We start from the raw sequence: 21,945 nt of genomic DNA on the forward strand, positions 1-21,945 counted from the left end.
AACTCGCGTCCCCTGCATTGGCAGGCGGACTCCCAACCACTGCACCACCAAGGAAGCCCCTAAAGTGGCACTTTTATTATTTCCCTGAAACAATTTATTAAGAAGATTATCAAATCTTATAGAAAACTACAAACAGGTGCTTTTTACCATCCTTTGGTCATGTCTTCTGTTAAAATACCATAAACGGCTTTGTGTTTGTTTGATTTTTCTAAAGTCCGAGAATGCCTTCTGTGGACAATGAATTGGGGGTATCTGAGGGATGGGAGACTCGACAAATAATTTATTTCCAAGGATACACTAAATTCAGCCTTGGGGCCTGGTCCGCCTACAGCCAGCTGTATAGTAAATTCAATCCTTCCGGGTCTTTCTAATAGGCTAACCCTTTTGCCAGTTCCAAAGCTCCTAAGCGCAATTCTATTTCCTATAAGCTCTTCTTTGGAAAGGAGGATTAGTCGTGAAACTGTCTCCCTTTCACTCCTGCTAGTCAAGTTCAAGTTTTGTGGGCAAACAACAGCCAAAATAAATACGCTAGAGCCAATACTGAAGCCTCTGCCTCACGAGCAAAATTACGTAGGATCGTCAACAAGTCTGATAGCGGGTGGGGGAGGGAAGGGAGGAGCGTGGAAGGGGCCGCCCCTTTGGAATGGGATTGGTTCCCTCTCTCCCTTCAGCCGTTCATTTTGCATCTCGGTTGGATAGGCTGAGAGAAATATGTCATTGAGAGCCCTGTAGGTGTGGGCTGTTCCCTAGGTTTGTGGTTTTAGATTTTCAAACGGGAGGACTTATCATTGGCTATAGGATCAAGTTCCTGAAACTGGTCTTCTATAGCTTGAAAAATGTCATTGTAACAGGAAGCGCCAAGAGCTTAAGTGTTAATTCACACACAGTAGAGGATATGACGAAAGTTCCTCAGGGGTTTGATTTCAGTTTCCTAAATGAAGAAGAAGCCAGGAAGATCCTTCAGGTGCTGGAAAGAAATGAGGAGCTACAGAGGGCAGAGAAGGACAGGATCAGGTACCGAGCTAATTCCTTTTTCCCCTGGGTCTGGGCCACAGTGGGGGGCGTCCGCGGCGTCCCCCGAGCCCGGCGTTAGTGGAGGAAGGGGTCGAGCTTTTGTGGGGCACCTGTCCGAGGCTCGGGGACGCTCAGCGTTCGTCCGGAGCGCGCGGCCCGGCAGGGGGAAATCTGCAGTGAGTCTCTCTTGAGAACGTTGGGAGGCGCTGCTGGTGCAGACACGGCCTTCCGGGCAGGCTGGACTGCGAGCTCAGGTCCCGCAGCGTAGGGCGCGCCCCTGCCCTCGCCGCGCGGGAGCGTGCCTTGGCGCGTTTCTTCTCAGAGTGGATCCTGCGCTGCGGCTCCGGCCCCAGACCGGGACACGTGGGCGGCAATCGCCGCAGGGGGTCCAGGCTGGGTGGCGGATCTCTCAGGTGTCTCCTAGGCTGCCACGTGGCGCGGGCCAGGTGGGCCCATGAAACGGGGTGGGGAGCGCAGTCTTGCCCGCGCGCATCCACGTGCTTACAGAGGCCTCCGGGTCGTCCACTCTCGCCCAACACACTCTTCCTCTGCCCCAGAGAAACCTCCCTCTCCATCCGACGCGGGCCGTCAGCGAGGCCCGGGGGAGCTGGCATCTCACTGGAGGCCAAGTGTTTCCCACCCCAAGGGCTGGAGTTCGAGGAACTTGCCAAATTGTGTGGAGTGAACCCAGCTGGGACTGGGCCGCGTGGGGTGTCTAGAATGGTTCGATCCCCTTGTGTGTGGCGCTTGGGGAAGAAGTTGCTGCGGAATTTCCCCCTTGACCTTACTGTACAGTGTTGGAGGTGAGGGATTAGTTACCAGGAAATGAAATCCAGAGATCATTGCCTGAGATGTAAAGTAACCAGTTTTTCTGCTGGGGAAGTGTGGGATAAGTCTTGGAATGAATTAAAGACTTTCTCACCAATCCTGGAATAAACCCACCCAAGGCCTCCAGTGGATTGTGGAAGAAAATTTAGGGCATCACTCTCAGACCAGAAAGTGTGGCACTGATGGAATTTAGAAAGCCATTTTGTTTGTGAACAACTTCTTGGTGATCTAGGTTCTATGTTTCCACTTCCTTCCAGGCATCCTACTTACCCCTCACCCCCCAAACCCCCAGGGAAAAAACCTCCAAAGATACTCTTCACATAGGGAAACCCTAGCTGGTTTTGTAGAAGCGATTAAAACACACTGGGCCCAAAACCCTGTCTTCTCTCCCCACCCCCTACCCCCCAGATATGACTCTTGTGGGGAGAAGTGAATATTTGAAGTTTGAGGATGTGTATTTCACGCCATCATACTCTGCCTTTAGAAAAATAGGCTCCATAATTTCTTCAAACTATGAAGAAATATGCCCTCGTGAGCACAGTATGTCCACACCCACATACACCCAGGAGCATGTGCCCACACGTATGCACGTGCAGTGTACACAGGCACACCCAATGTTGGGAAGCAGAGCATTAGAACTGCATGCTTGCCTTGTTGTGTTTTCTCTATAGCAGCTCATGGTGCCTGTGGCAGCTGACTTTAGGGGGAACTACACTTAGATGGCAAAGGCCATTGGGCTAGGCCTTAGAAGGAAGGCTAAAACACATTTTCTGATTTCATGGCACTCATATCCTAACTGGAGCATCAGCAAAAAAAGCCATAATGCTAAGACAAAAATCAATACTGTTATGATAGGAATATTGGCATTATCAGAGAGGAAATTTAAAATAATTAAGATTATTTACTCAGGCACAACATTTTTTTCTGCTTTGTTTTTTAAAAAATCTGTTTAATAAAGGTCTGAAGCAGAGAAAAAAAATCAATACTGTTAACTATTAAACAAACTTTGAAAAATAATTACCCCAGCAATTTTTTAAATGTCACCACTAAAGTATACAAATAATTTAAGGAAAGCAGACACTTGAGCCAAATGCTCAAGGCAATTATTTCTAGTACTTTATTTTCCCCTGGTTGATTCCTGTGTCTCACTATCAAATACCTGTCCCTGGATAGCAGTCTCCATGGGATTGCTCTGCTCACCAGCTCACATGCATTGGTTTTAGAAGCAGATACTGGCATGCAGAAAAGTCCTGAGATGACATGCCAACTTAGCTCTTCTGTTCATTTTTGATCATCGTATTTTCCTAATCAAGTCAAGACACGTGACTTATAAATCAAGAGTATTATTTGAGAAAAAATACAACAGTGCTAAGAGACTCTCAGAGGTCTTTTTACTATACTGAGAAACAGTCTTCAGATCTCTTAATTAGGACAAAAAGGGAAGGCACTGGCCTCCCTGGTGGCGCAGTGGTTGAGAGTCCACCTGCTGATGCAGGGGACACGGGTTCGTGCCCCGGTCCGGGAAGATCCCACATGCCGCGGAGCGGCTAGGCCGCTGAGCCTGAGCCTCTGGAGCCTGTGCTCCGCAGCGGGAGAGGCCACAAGAGTGAGAGGCCCGTGTACCAAAAAAAAAAAAAAAAAAAAAAGGGAAGGGACTAAATGCAGAAGCTTGGAAGTTTTGCTGGTTAGGGCCTATCTGTGATAGGCTTGAGCTGTCTACAAGACAACTAAGAAGAAGTATCCTACAGTTAGAAATATAGAACTACAGTATCATGCAAGGCCAGAGGTGTCCAGAGGTGGATGTTAATGGCACAGAACTAGTTGAGTTCACCATGCAGGAGACCATAGCCCCACCTGTAGAAATGAGCTTCCCCCGATCTTCCTTCATCAGTACCAGAACTCTTTGGCCCCAGCTTACTGGGAAAGTATTCACATTAAATATTATAATGTTTCCAATATATGAAGAGTTTATTCAGATTTTTAAGAAAAACACCAAGATTCAAACTGATGAATAAGCAAAGATAGAAAGAAATCATTCACACTAGAAGATATCAAAACAGTAAACAAAACATATGGGAAAATGTTCACCCTAACAGTAAAAAAAAAAATAAAAAAGAAAAAATCAAAGTAACCTCAAGATATCATACTGCACCTTTAAAAATAACTAAAAAGACTTGGTGAGGGTTGAAGTGAAATGGATAGATTCTGTATATTGTTAGTGGTATTGTAAGTTGAATATCATCCTTTTGGTGAACAGTACTGCAACACCTGTGAAGATATGACTTGCCCTTGACCCAGTTATCCAATTCTTGAATGTTACTCATTAGTCGGAGATTGAGGTGGAGAAAATGACCACACCAACATTTATTAAGTGCTGCCTTTTTAAGTAATAATAGTAATTACTGTGATAATAATAATTGCTAACATTTATTGGTCCCTTACTGTATACTAGGCACTGTATTAAACATGTTGTATATTTTTAATTAATCCTCTCAATAACCTCGTTAGGTACACACTTTAATTTCCATTCCACAGAGAAGGAAACAGCTTAAAAATGTTGAGTATCTTGTTCAAGTTAAGCAGCAGAGCTAGAATTCAAATCCAGATCCATCTCAAAATTATTTTACCCATCAGCATTGACTAATCCTCACAACCATCCCTTGGGGTGAGTATTATTAATGACTTTGTACAGAAGAGAAACTGAAATTTAGCAAGGTTAAGGAACTTGCCCAAGGTCACACAGCTCGTAAGTGGCAGAGCTAGAATTTGAACCCAAATCTATCTGGCTCTAAAAACCTGTATTCTTTCCACTATACCATATTTTTCCCTGAGGAAACAATTTAGTAGAGGAAAAACAAGACATATACTCTCAGATATTGCAGTGTTACCTATAATAGCAAAATAGTGGAAAATTTCAAATCTAAGTAAAAGTCCAGTCATTACAAAGGACAATTATGAAGACATCATTATGTCCCATCCAATATGATATTTTAGTTCTATATTTCTGACTACCTTGGTTTTGTAGACACCTCAAGCTTGTCATGGATGCAGCTGTGGAAAAATGTGTACGAGGCACTGTTCTGTGAAAAAGCAGAACACAAAATAGTGCTTATGTTATTATTTCAGTTTCTTCTGGACATCTGGGCATGTGCATAGCAACTAGAAGAAAATAGCAAAAATCTGTGCTTCTCCTTTCCGTGAATCTCTAGGGCCTGCTGCAGCTCTTGGCCCATGGTGAACAGTCAGTAAATGTTTGCTGAAAGACATGGGCTTGCCCTGACAGCTGGGGGCTGGGCTCTCCTGCCCTCAAACCCAACACTGCCAAGATGGGATATCAGACCTGGGGGTAAGGATGCTTGGTAGTCTGGGCAGGAATGCCGGACACATGCTTCCTCCTAAGGCTCTGGGAAGGCAGATGAGGGGAAAGATGTAGGATTTCATGGCTAAGAGGAGAGGGAGACCTGGGTCACAAAGGTTTCTGTCTGTATAGGCCCCCTATAAATACTTGATGAAGGAATTAATGGTCTGCACTGGCTGGAGTCAGAGGCTTCTGCTGTCCCAACTTCTCTTCCCATTTCTCAGTCTCTGTTTGTTTCACCTTCTTCTCATCCCTCAATACCCTCTGCCCAGTTACATGGGATTTCTCCCTCCTTTGAACCCTGTAATGGACTATAATCACTCTGTTACATTTATCCTCTTCTGTCCTGTCAGTCTGGGATCTGAGCTACAGAAATTCTCTGAGAGCCAGTTAAAGAAATGGAAATACTTAAATTATAATCTGTCAGTTACGCTTCTTTTTGGATTGTGGAACGGATTTTGCCTGGAAGTATTCACTTGGTCGTGACTTTTTAAGCCATGTACAGTCTGTGGTTTTAGCTACAGTGAAGAAAAATGGCTGAGAGTTTGAATCACGATTGGCGGGTGAAAAATTTCCCCTTACTACTTCTATCACATCTTGGAGGAAATATATATGTGTGTGTGTATACATATATATACACAAATACTATAGATGATAGATAGATAGATAGATAGATAGATGGAATAAAATCTGAAAAGCATCTTACTTTTTACAAGTCTTTGAAAAACACAACTACCTACCTATAACCCCCACCACCCCCATCTCATAAGTGTGACTGAAATAGAAAGTACCAAGAGATTATATCAACTAGTCAAGCTCACAGAAGAGATATCAATAAATCAAAAATGTTTATTTTTCCTATTGCAGAAAACTTATAAAGTATAAGATGTTACAGCACCAGGTGTACTTAAGTTGAAAAATGGCATGTCTAGATTTAGACTATCTTTGCTCAGTGGCAAGATTGCAGCCCAGGAGAGTTTTCTAGAACTTAGCTGTTTCGATTGATTTACACTAGTGTACTTGAGCTGTGCCTCAGTCCTGAGGGGGACTGTGCATATCAAAGTAGTGAAGTGATCCGTAGCTGGTGGAAACTGCAACATCCTGCGGAGATTAAAAACAAGATACACAAGTCTCCTGTCTCTCATAGGCTTTCTGCCTGCCCTCTCCTCTTCCAGCTGGTGAAATTTGCCTCTGGCTAGGATAGACTTTCAAGAAACTTTGGATGCTTATTTATTGGGCATCTACTCTGTGCCAGACACTGTGTTGGCCCTGAGGATACAGCAAAGAAATTCTGCCCCAAATGGCTTTAGTCTATGAAAGTTTTTGGTTGGTGGTTAAGTCCTCTAAGATGAAGACTTCGTACAAATGTAGCTTGCCCTCATGGAGCCCTGCGTGGCTGGGGAAGGGACTGTGAGAACTGCCTGGAGGTCACAAGAGTGCCCTATAGGCTGGAGTGTTCTGATAATATAACAAGGAATGGGATCAATATCATGGATCTCTGAGGCGTCTGCACTTTTCAGTAACATCCAATTTAGTTAATTCCTTTAAACTGAGGGGAGAGCTTTCTCTCAGACAAATTCTCCCAGCTAGTTACTCCTTGGATTGGTCTCCAAGGAGACCAAAAACAGATCAGCACATACACAGTGAGTCAGTACAGCCTTGGCACCTGGGAAGGGAATCATCATCAAAGGAGAACCAGCATTGGTGTCCCAGGAAGGGAGGCATTTAATCTTTACTTTTAACATGGACATTCTTTACTTCTGGTCACTGTGCCCTTTTCTTTAATAATTAAAGCAGATGTACAATGTATGAACACACAGGCTGTTTTAGTTAGCACAAAATTCAAGTTTACTCATGTATAAGCCAGAATGACTTCCCTGTACCTCAATATGTGAAATTTTCTTTTATTGCTGTTTTTTTTTTTTAAAGCGTATATGTATTTTGTAAGGATATACTGTAAACTATTAAGATGGTTATCTCTTGGATGTGATATTTAAAGGAACTCTAACCATTTTACTATTATTTTATTCCTTAAAATTATCACGGATTATTTTTTAATGATTATTTCTTTTGATAATAAAGAAATGCAAAATAACTCTTTTTCCTTCATAAATATAACTTTTAAAATATTTGTCTTAAAAATATCTGAATATTTTTCTGCCCTTTTCTTTATAATGTTTTATACATTTTGTAATGTTAATGTATTTATGGGTAAGTTGGTTTCTCTGCATCAATCTCAAGTTCTTTGTGGTCAAGGATTATCTTAGGGATGGAGAGCCTCACACACCTAGTAGGTACTCAGTTCCTAATTAACTGGACTTTAACTTACTTCTGTGAGGGAGTACAAAGTGAGGGAAGGATAGATCTGGGGAAACCATATGAAGGACAAAGAAGGTCAGATTAAGGTTAATCAGAAAATATTCTTCTTCCTGTTAGCACATTTGGGTTTTAAAACTGAGAACGAGTTGGCTAAGAGCCTTGCTAAAGCAATTCAGGTCCGTTTTTCTGCAGTTAGTTACTGCACAGGCCATAATATTGAGGGTCTAGGTTCACTTCACTCTCCTGCTCAGGAATATTTCCTTATTGGCGTTGCCAATAGCCCTAATTAAAGGCTGTGCTCAAAATATCAACTTGGCATACCACAGGAGCCAGCTTCCTCATTCCTCTGTGTGTTAGACTTTCTAATGATGAAAGAGGAAATCAGGGGCTACAGTGACCACCAAACTCCCCACTTCCCAAAGAAAAGTTGTGGTGTTTTATATTTATATCAAGTTTGCCTTTGTTTCAATTTTAAAACAATGCATTTAATGGTAGTTGAAGGAGGGAAGGGTCTGATCTGGTGTGGGGAGAGAGTAACCTGGCAACCACTGCTCTGTTCTTCAGATCTGCTGAAAAGATCTGTCCTCCAGGTATCAAGAAGGGCCATGCTCCCTCTGAAGGCACTTGGGAAGAATCTGTTCCAGGCCTCTCCTAACTTCTGGTAGTTCCTGGGGTGGTGGCAGTGTAACTCCAGTCTTCACATGGCATTCTCCCTGTGTGCATGTCTGCCTCTGCTGTCCAAATTTTGCCCTTTCCATAAGGACACCAATCATACTGAACTAGAGCCCACCCTAATGACCTCATTTTATCTTGATTACCTTTGTAAAGACCCTATCCCCAAAAAAGGTCATGTTCTGAGGTACGAGGGGTTAGGACTCCAACATATCTTTTTTGGAGGACACAATTTAATACATAACAGTAAGGCTGGTTCAATGTTTTTAAATAAATTACTGTAAACCACTATATCAACAGTCTAAAGAAGAAAAACACATGATCATATCAGTTGATGCAGAAAAAGCCAAGATAAAACCTCTTGGCAAGGAAGAAATAGAACCTAATAAAAGATATCTACAAAAAACTTACAGCTAACATCATATCTAATGGTGAAAGACTGCTTTTCCTTTAAGATTGAGAACAAGACAAGGATGTACAATCAATCCTTCCGTTCCTATTTAACATCATACTTGAGGTCCTAGCAAGGCAAAGAAATGAAAGGTATACATATCAGAAAGGAAGAAATAAAACTATCACTATTTGCAGATGACATGATTGTCTACAAAGAAAATCTCCCCAAAAACCTATCAAAAAAATCCTAGAACTAATAAGTGAATTTAGCAAGGTGGTAGAATACAAGATTAATACACAAAAATCTACTGTGTTTCCATATAATAACAATGAACAGTTAAAAATCTAATTTTTAAAAAATTTTATGAAAAAACAAAGGAACTGAGTAGACAAAACAATTTTGAAAAAAAGAAGAAAATTGAAAGAATCACACTACTTGATTTTAAGACTTACTATGACATCACAGTAATCAAGCTATCATAGTAGTTGTGAAGGGAAAAACATATAGTTTGATGGAACAGAATGTAGTCCAGAAATAGACCCCCAAAATATAGCCAATTGATTTTTTTACAAAGGTATGAAAGCAGTTCAATGAAGGATAGTCTTTTCAACAAAACGTGTTGGGATATTTGGGCACAAGGCTAGAAACATTTTCATCACCCCAAAATTAAACATTAAATAGTTACTCTTCGAAAGACAGATACCATATTATATCACTTATATGTGGAATGTAAAATTTGACACAAATGAACTTATCTACGAAACAGAAACAGACTCACAGACATAGAGAACAGACTTGTGGTTGGTTGCCAAGAGGGAGGGGGTGGGGGAGGGATGGATTGGGAGTTTGATATTAGCAGATGCAAACTATTATATATAGAATGGATAAACAAGGTCCTACTGTATAGCACAGGCAACTATATTCAATATCCTGTGATAAACCATAATGAAAAAATATGAAAAAGAATATATATGTGTGTGTATGTATATATATATATAACTGAATCACTTTGCTGTACAGCAGAAATTAACCCAACACTGTAAATCTACTCTACTTCAATAAAATAAATTTTTTTAAAAGTTACTCATCATTCCTGCCTCCCTCCAATGCTGGCAACCACCAATCAGCTTTCTGTCTATATGTATCTACCTATTCTGAATATTTCATATAAATGGAACCTTTCATATAATACATAACCTTTTGTGTCTGCTTTACTTAGCATAATGTTTTGAGGTTTATCTACTTTGTAGCATGTGTCTGTACTTCATTCTTTTTTATGACTGAATGATATTGCATTGTATGTACGTACCACAATTTGTTTATCCATTCTTCATAAACATTTGGGTTGTTTCCACCTTTTGGCTATTGTGAATAGTGTTGCTATGAATATTTATCTACAAGGGTTTTGAGTACCTGTTCCCAGTTCTTTGGGGTATATACCCAAGAGTGGAATTACTGTGACATTTGGTAATTCTGGGTTTAACTTTCTAGGAATCATCAAAACTGTTTTCATCCACACTCACTTTCATATAATTGTGACTGTACTGTGTATATTTTTGTTTGTGTAATATCTGACATAAAAATAACCCCTTCAAATTAAAGACTCTTAGTCAACATTATTTTTTGTGGCTGCATACTATTCTGCTATATGCATTTTATAATTTAATTAATCATTCCAGTATTTTAGGTTCTTCAGTTTTCTCTTATTCTTTTTGTTTCTCATTGCTGTTGTTAACGAGTCCAAGCTCATACTGCTTGCTGCACTACAGGCCAATAAATTGAGAGACAAGTTGTTGGGGCAAGGAATAGTGACTTTATTTGGAAAGCCAGCAGACCAGGAAGAGGTGGACTAGTGTCCCAAAGAACCATCTCACCCAAGTTAGAATTCAGCCTTCTTTTATACTAAAAGGGGAGGGGATGTGGCTGGTTGTTGCAAACTTCTTGGTGCCAGAATTCTTTGTTCTTGCAACTGTCCATTTAGGTCTGGTCACGATGTTCTTGAGAATGGGCTATCCTGTATATTTCAGGCTCTAGGCAACATTCTTGTACAAAAGGTTCAGAACCAGCATGACTAAGCACTGGCAACAGAGCACACAGGTTAGAGCTAAAGGAATAGATTCAAATATGGAGTCAGGTTTGTTCTTCTCTGTTATACTATGTTAAATAACACCAGGACAAACATTTGTGCTTACATCCTTAATTCAATTTAAACTGTGTCCCTAAGGTAAATTCCACAATGTAGAATCATTATTTTATAATATAAATACTTGCTAAATTCATGATACCTGTTACCAACTTGCTCTTCAAAAATGTTCTACCGAACACTGACTTGACTTGCAGCGGAAAGCCTCCTATTTTACCATACCCTTCCCAGCCCTGGATCGTATTATTATTATTATTATGTTTAATCTTTGCTAATTTTGTAGGCTAAAATATTCTTATAATAGATTTATCAATAATTTCTGACACTGTGGTTATAATAAATTTGAACTTTTTTCATATGTTTACTATTTATTTACATTTCATGATTTATGAATTCTCTCTTTATACCTTTGCCCATTTATATTTCAGAATTTATATTCAGAACACTTGTTGTCACAAATAACAGATCTAATCATGGCTTTAATGACTTGGGAATAAAGTTTTCTGACATAAACAAGATATCTAGAAGTAGGCGACTGCTAGCTGGTTTAGTGGTTTAGGATGTCTGGTTGGTGTCTTTGCAATGAAAAATGGCTGCAACTGCTCCAAACATTACATCCATGTTCAAGGCAGGGAGAGAGGGGATAGGGTGGAGCCAACTGCATCTGTCCCCTTTATTATGAAAGTAAAAGCTTTGCCAAATGCTATCCCAGCACACTTCCCCTTATGTCTCATTGACCAGAACCAGGTCATAAAGCCACCCTTTGCTGCAAGGGAATTGAGAAATCAAGTAATAGGATTTAAATGTTAGGCTTAAATCATTCGTGATCCATCCCCTGGGGCTGCACACTTTGCTGCCCACAGCAAAACCAAAAAGGAGGGGAACTAGGGGGAACGGATTCTAGAAGGCAAAGAGCACTATCTGACACAGAGTCTCAGTGTGTTTTGGGTTTTTTATTGCTTTATATATTTCTCTATACATTAAGGAAATTGACTTTTATCCTACTTATTACAAATATATTTCCCAGATTTCAGTTTGCACTTAACTGCTATTTATCTGAGAAAAGGCTTTTTTTCCCTATTTATATAATGTACTAAGTTTAAATTTTTTTGTTTGTTTTTTAGATTAAAAAGTTCTTCCATTTAGAAATTAGATCGACATTTACCTCTAGTTTTTAAAATCTTTTTGAAAATTTAACTTTTTAATTGATCAGATATGTATTTTACCTATAAGGTAGGTTAATTATATAAATTGATTTTTTTCCCAAATAACTAGAAAATTGTCCTGGTACCACTTATTTCCATCTACTTCTAGGGCCCATGGCTATTCCTTTTAGAGAAAGGACTATGGGACAAAAAAACAATATCAACAACAGCAAAGAATTGATGAGGCAAATGCTGCAACATCAGCTTTCATGAAACCTAAGAAGGAAATTGCAGGGAAAAGGCTTTAGTACTGAGAAGTGTGATTGTTTGTTATACGTTTATCAGTGCACATAGTTAATGGATCGTGTTTCAGTTTCCTTCCTCTTTCCATTTTCTATGACAGGTAGCAAACCTAATTGAGAGTAGACCTCAATTATCTCATCCTGAGATATCCATCAAGTGACCTGGTTGTCATTTAGATCTGGTTCTTTTCCTAGTCAAACAAATACCTTATTAGGGGGGTATAAGTTTTTAACTTACAACAAAATTAATTTGCTTTGAAAGGATAAGTGATTAACAGGATTACTAGACAAACAAGCAAACAAAATTAAAATCACATATGTTTTGAGTTTAATGTTTACCATTCACAGGGGAACAGGTAAAACTCTTCAGGAGATCATTGCTTATCACTCAGGGTCACACCAGGAAAACAGAAACTACTGGGTATTTAAAACAGAGTGTAGTGCCGTGAATTGGTTAGTTACATGGTGATAAAAAAAGAGAGAGAAACCAATCAGGGGACAGTGAGGCTGACCAGAGATTGGCAGCTGCAGGGAGCCTGGAGGCAGTGGTGCACTGATAACTGGTACTCCTAGAGAAAAAGCCTTGATTTGTAGCATTGGCTAATTTCAAGCTAGAAACAGTTGAACAAACAGCTTGTAAAATTCCTGAATATTTACAATCTGCTCTTGTAAACCAGTACAAGCCAGCTGTAGCACACCACTGGTTAGAGAGGAAAAGGGAGCAGGTGGTGTTAGCCAAGCCCTACAGGCTAGGGTCCCCCATGAGAAACTGGGACCATGGCAGGCCTGTCTGGGGATTTGGAGACGTGGGAGAGACAGTCACTGCCAGAAGTTCTGCATGAGGCAGAGAGAGGGAAGAGGAGAAATACCCTGACTTTTCCCTTCCAGCCCTCCAGTCTTTTGCCAGTGTCTGGCTGAAGCCAGCTGGAAGCATCTAACTGGTAGTGAGAGCCTGGGAAATGCAGCTTACAGGGGTCATCTCCCAGCAGCACAGAGCAGAGCGGGGAAGGGACAGTTTCTTGTCCTCTTTTCCCTTCCATCCCTGTTGTTTTCTTCTGTCGTCCTTTAGATTCTACTTTTTCTCACTGCCCAGTCTTACATTGCTAAGGCTTTGCTTCCCTGCCAGAAAATTGTCTTGAGTTTTCTTTCCAGTTATCCTATACTTATTGTTCCTGCTCACTCTGCTCTTTTACAGTTTCTGTCTCTTGCTTCAGCACCTTTTGGGAGTGGCCCTATTCTGCTCTTGCTTCTCTGTGCTGCTGCTTCTCCCCACCTTTCTGGATATTCTTCCTATGCCATGGTCAGCCTCCAACATGCTCAGGTTAGTCAGGGTCTTTGGGTGGAGAGGAAGAGTCTCACTCAGGACACTTTAGATGGAGAGGGCTTTGCAGAAAGGTTACCTGTGGACTGAATCTGGAATTTGAAGGACTTGAGAAACCAAGACAACTCTAGGGACCAGCTACTCTGCTTGCCTGGCACAGCCCACACTGTTCTTCTCCTAGGATGCCTTTGATTCCCTCACTTCATGCTGCGGCATATTTCAACTGGCTGACTCTTTATACATTCTCTGGTCTGATTCTGGTGCTCATGGCCATTATGCCAGGTCACCTGATGCCTCTCTAGCCAGCCTGTGAATGGGCTGCCCTAGGATAAGGCATCCAATCTGTAGCACCTCCTAGGGAAAACTTATTGCTGGATATTCTAAGTGGGGGCCGTAGACCATCCAGTTCAGCTCAAGATGATATAATATTGACTTGGCAGGCACTGAGATTCACCTGTCCACGAGGGGGTTGCACTTGGGTTCTTTGTACTCACACTGTCTCTCCTTTCTGTATGCCTACCTGTGCACTAAGATACATTTGATGTGTCTGCTTGGCTTCTGTGATGACAAGTCTTGGACTGCAGGCTCTGCAAAGACAGAGATTCTCAACCCTGGTTGAAATGACAACTACCTGAGGAACTCTCAAAATGCCCGATTCCATGCCCCACCCTGACACTCCAGCCAAATTGGTCTGTGATCAGGTTGGGCATGGGTGTTTTTTTAAAGCTCCCAGATGACCTAATATGCAGTAAGGGATCCCATCTTGGTTGCCTGGACATTGGATTGTGACTTCGCCTGTCACATCTTTCCTATAGGCCACTCCTTTACATGAGTTGAGGGACTGTTGATTTCTCAGGAAACCCTGTGGTTTGGGAAGGGAAAGCCTAGAGTGCTAGTGAAGGACAGTCGGAGAGGAATATGCCTGACACAAATGTAGAAAGCCTTGTTTCTAGTACTTTCCCACTTCAGAATTTCTTGGCAGGATCAAAAAGACCTTCTGCCCCTGGAGCTGTGTAGTCTGACAACTGTAAAAATTGCTTTTCACTTTTTGTTGCTTTTATTTTGTTTTACTGCCCTCTTAGTGTGGTTACACATAAACACAAATGCTGTAATATCCAGGAGCTTATTACATCCTGGCTGTGAACTCGCTTCCTTGAACCAAATTCTAGTCATAGATTCCTCACATTGGCTGTTGAGTGGTTATGTTCAACGTGAGGAAACAGGACATAGCTAAAGAAGGACAACATGGAAGCCCAAAGAGTTTCTGAAAGGGTAAAGCAGCCTGGTTTCACTACAAGTTGGTCAAAAGAAAGAGAAAGGAATTAGATGTCTTTCTTTGATGATTCTGTGATTATTCAGGAATATGTGATTGGTGACTTTTTAAATATATGCAGTACTTTAAAGCTTACCATGTTCACTGGATCCTCTCAAATATCCTTTAAAGTAGAAACAGCAGATATTATTTTCTTATTTTCCCAGATGAGATATTATTATCCTTATTTTTCTCTTTTCTCAAAATGCCTCAAGACCATAGTAACGCCCAAGGGTGGATGTGAGACTAGAACACAGGACTCTGGGCCCTGTGGCACTTGTGCAGCATGTCCTGTTGCTGTACGGGTGAACCGATCCAGACACTAAGCGATGGAGGTGTGTGGAAATGTGTGGATTCAAAGGGAAGTTAATACCTGAGCTTTAAGGGAGTTAAATAACAGTTGAGAGAATGTGTGAATTGTGATCATAGATTGCTATGATGTGTGTGGGTCAGCTTGGGACCCCTGTGATCTCTGTCAGCCTCACCCCTACAGCCACACCAGATAAACTCACAGTCTAGGTGAGACTCAAGTGCTGTCCATGTGACACAGCTTCACAACAAGATCCCCTTTTTCTGAGGCCGACCACTTACTGTTCTGCAGCCCCTCAGTGAGCTTCCCTGAGGTGCTGCTGTGATACAGGCAGGAGTGACCATGGGGCCAAGGAGTGGTGCAGATAGAATCCTCAAAGGCTCCCGGGGAGCCTGAGGAAAGTCCTAGGGGTCTTAAATAAATCCCCTAAAAAGGCAGCATTCTGATTTAAAATGCATCAGAGCCCAGATGGCAACAAAGGTTTTTCTTTTCTTTTCTTTTTTTTTTACATCTTTATTGGAGTATAATTGCTTTACAATGGTGTGTTAGTTTCTGCTTTATAACAAATTGAATCAGTTATACATATACATATGTTCCTATATCTCTTCCCTCTTGCGTCTCCCTCGCTCCCACCTTCCCTATCCCACCCCTCCAGGCGGTCACAAAGCACCGAGCTGATCTCCCTGTGCTGTGCGGCTGCTTCCCACTAGCTATCTACCTTACATTTGGTAGTGTATATATGTCCATGCCTCTCTCTCGCTTTGTCACAGCTTACCCTTCCCCCTCCCCATGTCCTCAAGTCCATTCTCTAGTAGGTCTGTGTCCTTATTCCTGTCTTACCCCTAGGTTCTTCATGACATTTTTTTTTCTTAACTTCCATATATATGTGCTAGCATACAGTATTTATCTTTCTCTTTCTGACTTACTTCACTCTGTATGACAGACTCTAGGTCTATCCACCTCACTACAAATAGCTCAGTTTCGTTTCTTTTTATGGCTGACTAATATTCCATTATATATATATGTGCCACATCTTCTTTATCCATTCATCCGATGATGGACACTTAGGTTGTTTCCATCTCCGGGCTATTGTAAATAGAGCTGCAATGAACATTTTGGTACATGACTCTTTTTGAATTATGGTTTTCTCAGGGTATATGCCCAGTAGTGGGATTGCTGGGTCATATGGTAGTTCTATTTGTAGTTTTGTAAGGAACCTCCATACTGTTCTCCATAGTGGCTGTACCAATTCACATTCCCACCAGCAGTGCAAGAGTGTTCCCTTTTCTCCACACCTTCTCCAGCATTTATTGTTTCTAGATTTTTTGATGATGGCCATTCTAACTGGTGTGAGATGATATCTCATTGTAGTTTTGATTTGCATTTCTCTAATGATTAATGATGTTGAGCATTCTTTCATGTGTTTGTTGGCAGTCTGTATATCTTCTTTGGAGAAATGTCTATTTAGGTCCTCTGCCCCTTTTTAGATTGGGTTGTTTGTTTTCTTGTTATTGAGCTGCATGAGCTGCTTATAAATTTTGGAGATTAATCCTTTGTCAGTTGCTTCATTTGCAAATATTTTCTCCCATTCTGAGGTTCTCTTTTGGTCTTGTTTATGGTTTCCTTTGCTGTGCAAAAGCTTTGAAGTTTCATTAGGTCCCATTTGTTTATTTTTGTTTTTATTTCCATTTCTCTAGGAGGTGGGTCAAAAAGGAGCTTTCTGTGATTTATGTATGTCATAGAGTGTTCTGCCTGTGTTTTCCTCTAAGAGTTTGATAGTTTCTGGCCTTACATTTAGGTCTTTAATCCATTTTGAGCTTATTTTTGTGTATGGTGTTAGGGAGTGATCTAATCTCATACTTTTACATGTACCTGTCCAGTTTTCCCAGCACCACTTATTGAAGAGGCTGTCCTTTCTCCACTGTACATTCCTGCCTCCCTTATCAAAGATAAGGTGACCATATGTGCGTGGGTTTATCTCTGGGTTTTCTATCCTGTTCCATTGATCTATTTTTCTGTTATTGTGCCAGTACTATACTGTCTTGATTACTGTAGCTTTGTAGTATAGTCTGAAGTCAGGGAGCCTGATTCCTCCAGCTCCGTTTTTCGTTCTCAAGATTGCTTTGGCTATTCGGGGTCTTTTGTGTTTCCATGCAAATTGTGAAATTTTTTGTTCTAGTTCTGTGAAAAATGCCAGTGGTAGTTTGATAGGGATCACATTGAATCTGTAGATTGCTTTGGGTAGTAGAGTCATTTTCACAATGTTGATTCTTCCAATCCAAGAATATGGTATATCTCTCCATCTATTTGTATCATTTTTAATTTCTTTCATCAGTGTCTTATAATTTTCTGCATACAGGTTTTTTATCTGCTAAGGTAGGTTTATTCCTAGATATTTTATTCTTTTTGTTGCAGTGGTAAATAGGAGTGTTTTCTTGATTTCACTTTCATAATTTTCATCATTAGTGTATAGGAATGCCAGAGATTTCTATGCATTAATTTTGTATCCTGCTACTTTACCAAATTCATTGATTAACTCTAGTAGTTTTCTGGTAGCATCTTTAGGATTCTCTATGTATAGTATCATGTCATCTGCAAACAGTGACAGCTTTACTTCTTCTTTTCCAATTTGTATTCCTTTTATTTCCTTTTCTTCTCTGATTGCTGTGGCTAAAACTTCCAAAACTATGTTGAATAAGAGTGGTGAGAGTGGGCAACCTTGTCTTCTTCCTGATCTTAGTGGGAATGGTTTCAGTTTTTCACCATTGAGGATGATGTTGGCTGTGGGTTTGTCATATATGACCTTTATTATGTTGAAGAAAGTTCCTTCTATGCCTACTTTCTGCAGGGTTTTTATCATAAATGGGTGTTGAATTTTGTTGAAAGCTTTCTCTGCATCTATTCAGATGATCATATGGTTTTTCTCCTTCAATTTGTTGATATGGTTTATCATGTTGATTGATTTGCGTATATTGAAGAATCCTTGCATTCCTGGAATAAACCCCACTTGATCATGGTGTATGATCCTTTTCATGTGCTGTTGGATTCTGTTTGCTAGTATTTTGTTGAGGATTTTTGCATCTATGTTCATCAGTGATATTGGCCTGTAGTTTTATTTCTTTGTGACATCCTTCTCTGGTTTTGGTATCAAGGTGATGGTGGCCTCGTAGAATGAGTTTGGGAGTGTTCCTCCCTCTGCTATATTTTGGAAGAGTTTGAGACGGAGAGGTGTTAGCTCTTCTCTAAACGTTTGATAGAATTCGCCTGTGAAACCATCTGGTCCTGGGCTTTTGTTTGTTGGAAGATTCTTCGTCACAGTTTCAATTTCAGTGCTTGTGATTGGTATGTTGATTTTTTTCTATTTCTTCCTGATTCAGTCTTGGCACGTTGTGCATTTCTAAGAATTTTTCCATTTATTCCAGGTTGTCCATTTTATTGGCATAGAGTTGCTTGTAGTAATCTCTCATGATCTTTTGTATTTCTGCAGTGTCAGTTGTTACTTCTCCTTTTTCATATCTAATTCTATTGATTTGAGTCTCCTCCCTTTTTTTCTTGATGAGTCTGGCTAATGGTTTATCAATTTTGTTTATCTTCTCAAAGAACCAGCTTTTAGTTTTATGGATCTTTGCTATCATTTCCTTCATTTCTTTTTCATTTATTTCTGATCTGATTTTTATGATTTCTTTCCTTCTGCTAAATTTGGGGGGTTTTGTTCTTCTTTCTCTAATTGGTTTAGGTGCAAGGTTAGGTTGTTTATTCGAGATGTTTCCTGTTTCTTAAGGTAGGATTGTATTGCTATAAACTTCCCGCTTAGAACTGTTTTTGCCGCATCCCATAGGTTTTGGGCCGTCTTGTCTCCATTGTCATTTGTTTCTAGGTATTTTTTAATTTCCTCTTTGATTTCTTCAGTGATCACTTCGTTATTAAGTAGGGTCTTGTTTAGCCTCCATGTGTTTGTGTTTTTTACAGATTTTTTCCTGTAATTGATATCTAGTCTCATAGCATTGTGGTCAGAAAAGATACTTGATACAATTTCATTTCTTAAATTTACCAAGGCTTGACTTGTGACCCAAGTTATGATCTATCCTGGGGAATGTTCCACGAGCACTTGAGAAAAATGTGTATTCTGTTGTTTTTAGATGGAATGTCCTCTAAATATCAATTAAGTCCATTTTGTTTAATGTATCATTTAAAGTTTGTGTATCCTTATTTATTTTCATTTTGGATGATCTGTCCATTGTTGAAAGTGGGGTGCTAAAGTCCCCTACTATGAATGTGTTACTGTCGATTTCCCCTTTACTGGCTGTTAGTATTTGCCTTATGTATTGAGGTGCTCCTATGTTGGGTGCATAAATATTTACAATTGTTATATCTCCTTCTTGGATCGATCCCTTGATCATTATGTAGTGTCATTCTTTGTCTCTTCTAATAGTCTTTATTTTAAAGTCTATTTTGTCTGATATGAGAATTGCTACTCCAGCTTTCTTTTGGTTTCCATTTGCATGGAATATCTTTTTCCATCCCCTCACTTTCAGTCTGTATGTGTCTCTAGGTCTGAAGTGGGTCTCTTGTAGACAGCATATATATGGATCTTGTTTTTGTATTCATTCAGCCAGTCTGTGTCTTTTGGTTGGAGCATTTAATTCATTTACATTTAAGGTAGTTATCGATATGTACGTTCCTATTCCTATTTTCTTAATTGTTTTGGGTTTGTTATTATAGGTCTTTTCCTTCTCTTGTGTTTCTTGCCTAGAGAAGATCCTTTAGCATTTGTTGTAAAGCTGGTTTGGTGGTGCTGACGTCTCTCAGCTTTTGCTTGTCTGTAAAGCTTTTAATTTCTCCATCAAATCTGAATGAGATCCTTGCTGGGTAGAGTAATCTTGGTTGCAGGTTTTTCTCCTTCATCACTTTAAATATGTCCTGCCGTTTCCTTCTGCCTTGCAGATTTTCTGCTGAAAGATCAGCTGTTAACCTTATGGGGATTCCCTTGTGTGTTATTTGTTGTTTTTCCCTTCCTGCTTTTAATATGTTTTATTTAATTTTTGACAGCTTGATTAATATGTGTCTTGGCGTATTTCCTGTATGGGGCTCTCTGTGCTCCCTGGACTTGATTAACTATTTCCTTTCCCATATTAGGGATGTTTTCAACTATAATCTTTTCAAATATTTTCACAGTCCCTTTCTTTTTCTCTTCTTCTTCTGGAACCCCTATAATTCGAATGTTGGTGCATTTAATGTTGTCTCACATGTCTCTGAGACTGTCCTCAGTTCTTTTCATTCTTTTTTCTTTGTTCTGCTCTGCAGTAGTTATTTCCACTATTTTATCTTCCAGGTCACTTATCCGTTCTTCTGCCTCAGTTATTCTGCTATTGTTCCCATCTAGAGTATTTTTAATTTCATTTATTGTGTTGTTCATTGTTGTTTGTTTCATCTTTAGTTCTTCTAGGTCCTTGTTAAATATTTCTTGCATTTTCTCTATTCTATTTCCAAGATTTTGGATATCTTTACTATCAGTATTCTGAATTCTTTTTCGGGTAGACTGCCTATTTCCTCTTCATTTGTTAGGTCTGGGGGGTTTTTGTCTTGCTCCTTCATCTGCTGTGTGTTTTTCTGTCTTCTCATTTTGCTTATCTTACTGTGTTTGGGGTCTCCTTTTTGCAGGCTGCAGGTTCGTAGTTCCCGTTGTTTTTGGTGTCTGTCCCCAGTGGCTAAAGTTGGTTCAGTGGGTTGTGTAGGCTTCCTGTTGGAGGGGACTAGTGCCTGTGTTCTGGTGGATGATGCTGGATCTTGTCTTTCTGGTGGGCAGGTCCACGTCTGCTGGTGTGTTTTGGGGTGTCTGTGGACTTAATATGATTTTAGGCAGCCTCTCTGCTAATGGGTGGGGTTGTGTTCCTGTCTTGCTAGTTGTTTGGCATAGTGTGTCCAGCACTGTAGCTTGCTGGTCATTGAGTGAAGCTGGGTACTGGTGTTGAGATGGAGATCTCTGGGAGATTTTCGCCATTTGATATTATGTGGAGCTGGGAGGTCTCTTGTGGACCAATGTCCTGAAGTTGGCTCTCCCACCTCAGAGGCACAGCACTGAGTCCTGGCTGCAGCACCAAGAGCCTTTCATCCACACGGTTCAGAATAAAAGGGAGAAAAAGTAGAAAGATAGAATTAGTAGAAGTAGAAAGAAAGAAAGAAAGAAAGAAGGAAAGAAAGAAAGAAAAAGGAAGAAAGAAGGGAGGGAGGGAGGAAGGAAGGAGGGAAGGAGGGAAGGAAGGAAAAAAAGAAAGAAGATAAAGTAAAATAAAATAAAGATAAAATATAATAAAGTTATTAAACTAAAAAATAGTTATTAAGAAAAAAATTAACAACAACAACAAAAAAGCAGACGGCTGGAACCCTAGGACAAATGGTGGAAGCAAAGCTATACAGACAAAATCTCACACAGAAGCATACACATACACACTCACAAAAAGAGGAAATGGGGAAAAAATCATAAATCTTGCTCGCAAAGTCCACCTCCTCAATTTGGGATGATTCGTTGTCTAAAGGAGGGAAGGAAGGAAGGAAAGAAAGAAGATAAAGTAAAATAAAATAAAGTTATTAAAATAAATAATTATTAAGAAAAAAATTTTTTAAAAAAAACGGACAGATAGAACCCTAGGACAAACGGTGAAAGCAAAGCTATACAGACAAAATCTCACACAGAATCATACACATACATACTCACAAAAAGAGGAAAAGGGAAAGAAAGAATCCATCTTACTCCCAAAGTCCACCTCCTCAATTTGGGATGATTCGTTGTCTATTCATGTATTCCACAGATGCAGCGTACATCAAGT

General features: G+C 40.1%; 1 protein-coding gene across 1 annotated transcript in view; it reads left to right on the forward strand.

Annotated features, from left to right (window-relative positions):
* Positions 1 to 880: 880 nt before the first annotated feature.
* EXPH5 (exophilin 5) overlaps positions 881 to 21,945 on the forward strand; it is a 75,251-nt gene continuing 54,186 nt past the window's right edge. Inside the window, exon 1 of the mRNA XM_082660643.1 lies at positions 881 to 1,014. Coding sequence (XP_082516769.1) covers positions 896 to 1,014 — 119 coding nt within the window. The 5' untranslated portion in view covers positions 881 to 895. The remainder of the gene's footprint in view (positions 1,015 to 21,945) is intronic.

Source organism: Grampus griseus (genome assembly GCF_964374135.1).
Source record: "Grampus griseus genome assembly, chromosome: 8".
Taxonomy (NCBI): Eukaryota; Metazoa; Chordata; class Mammalia; order Artiodactyla; family Delphinidae; genus Grampus; species Grampus griseus.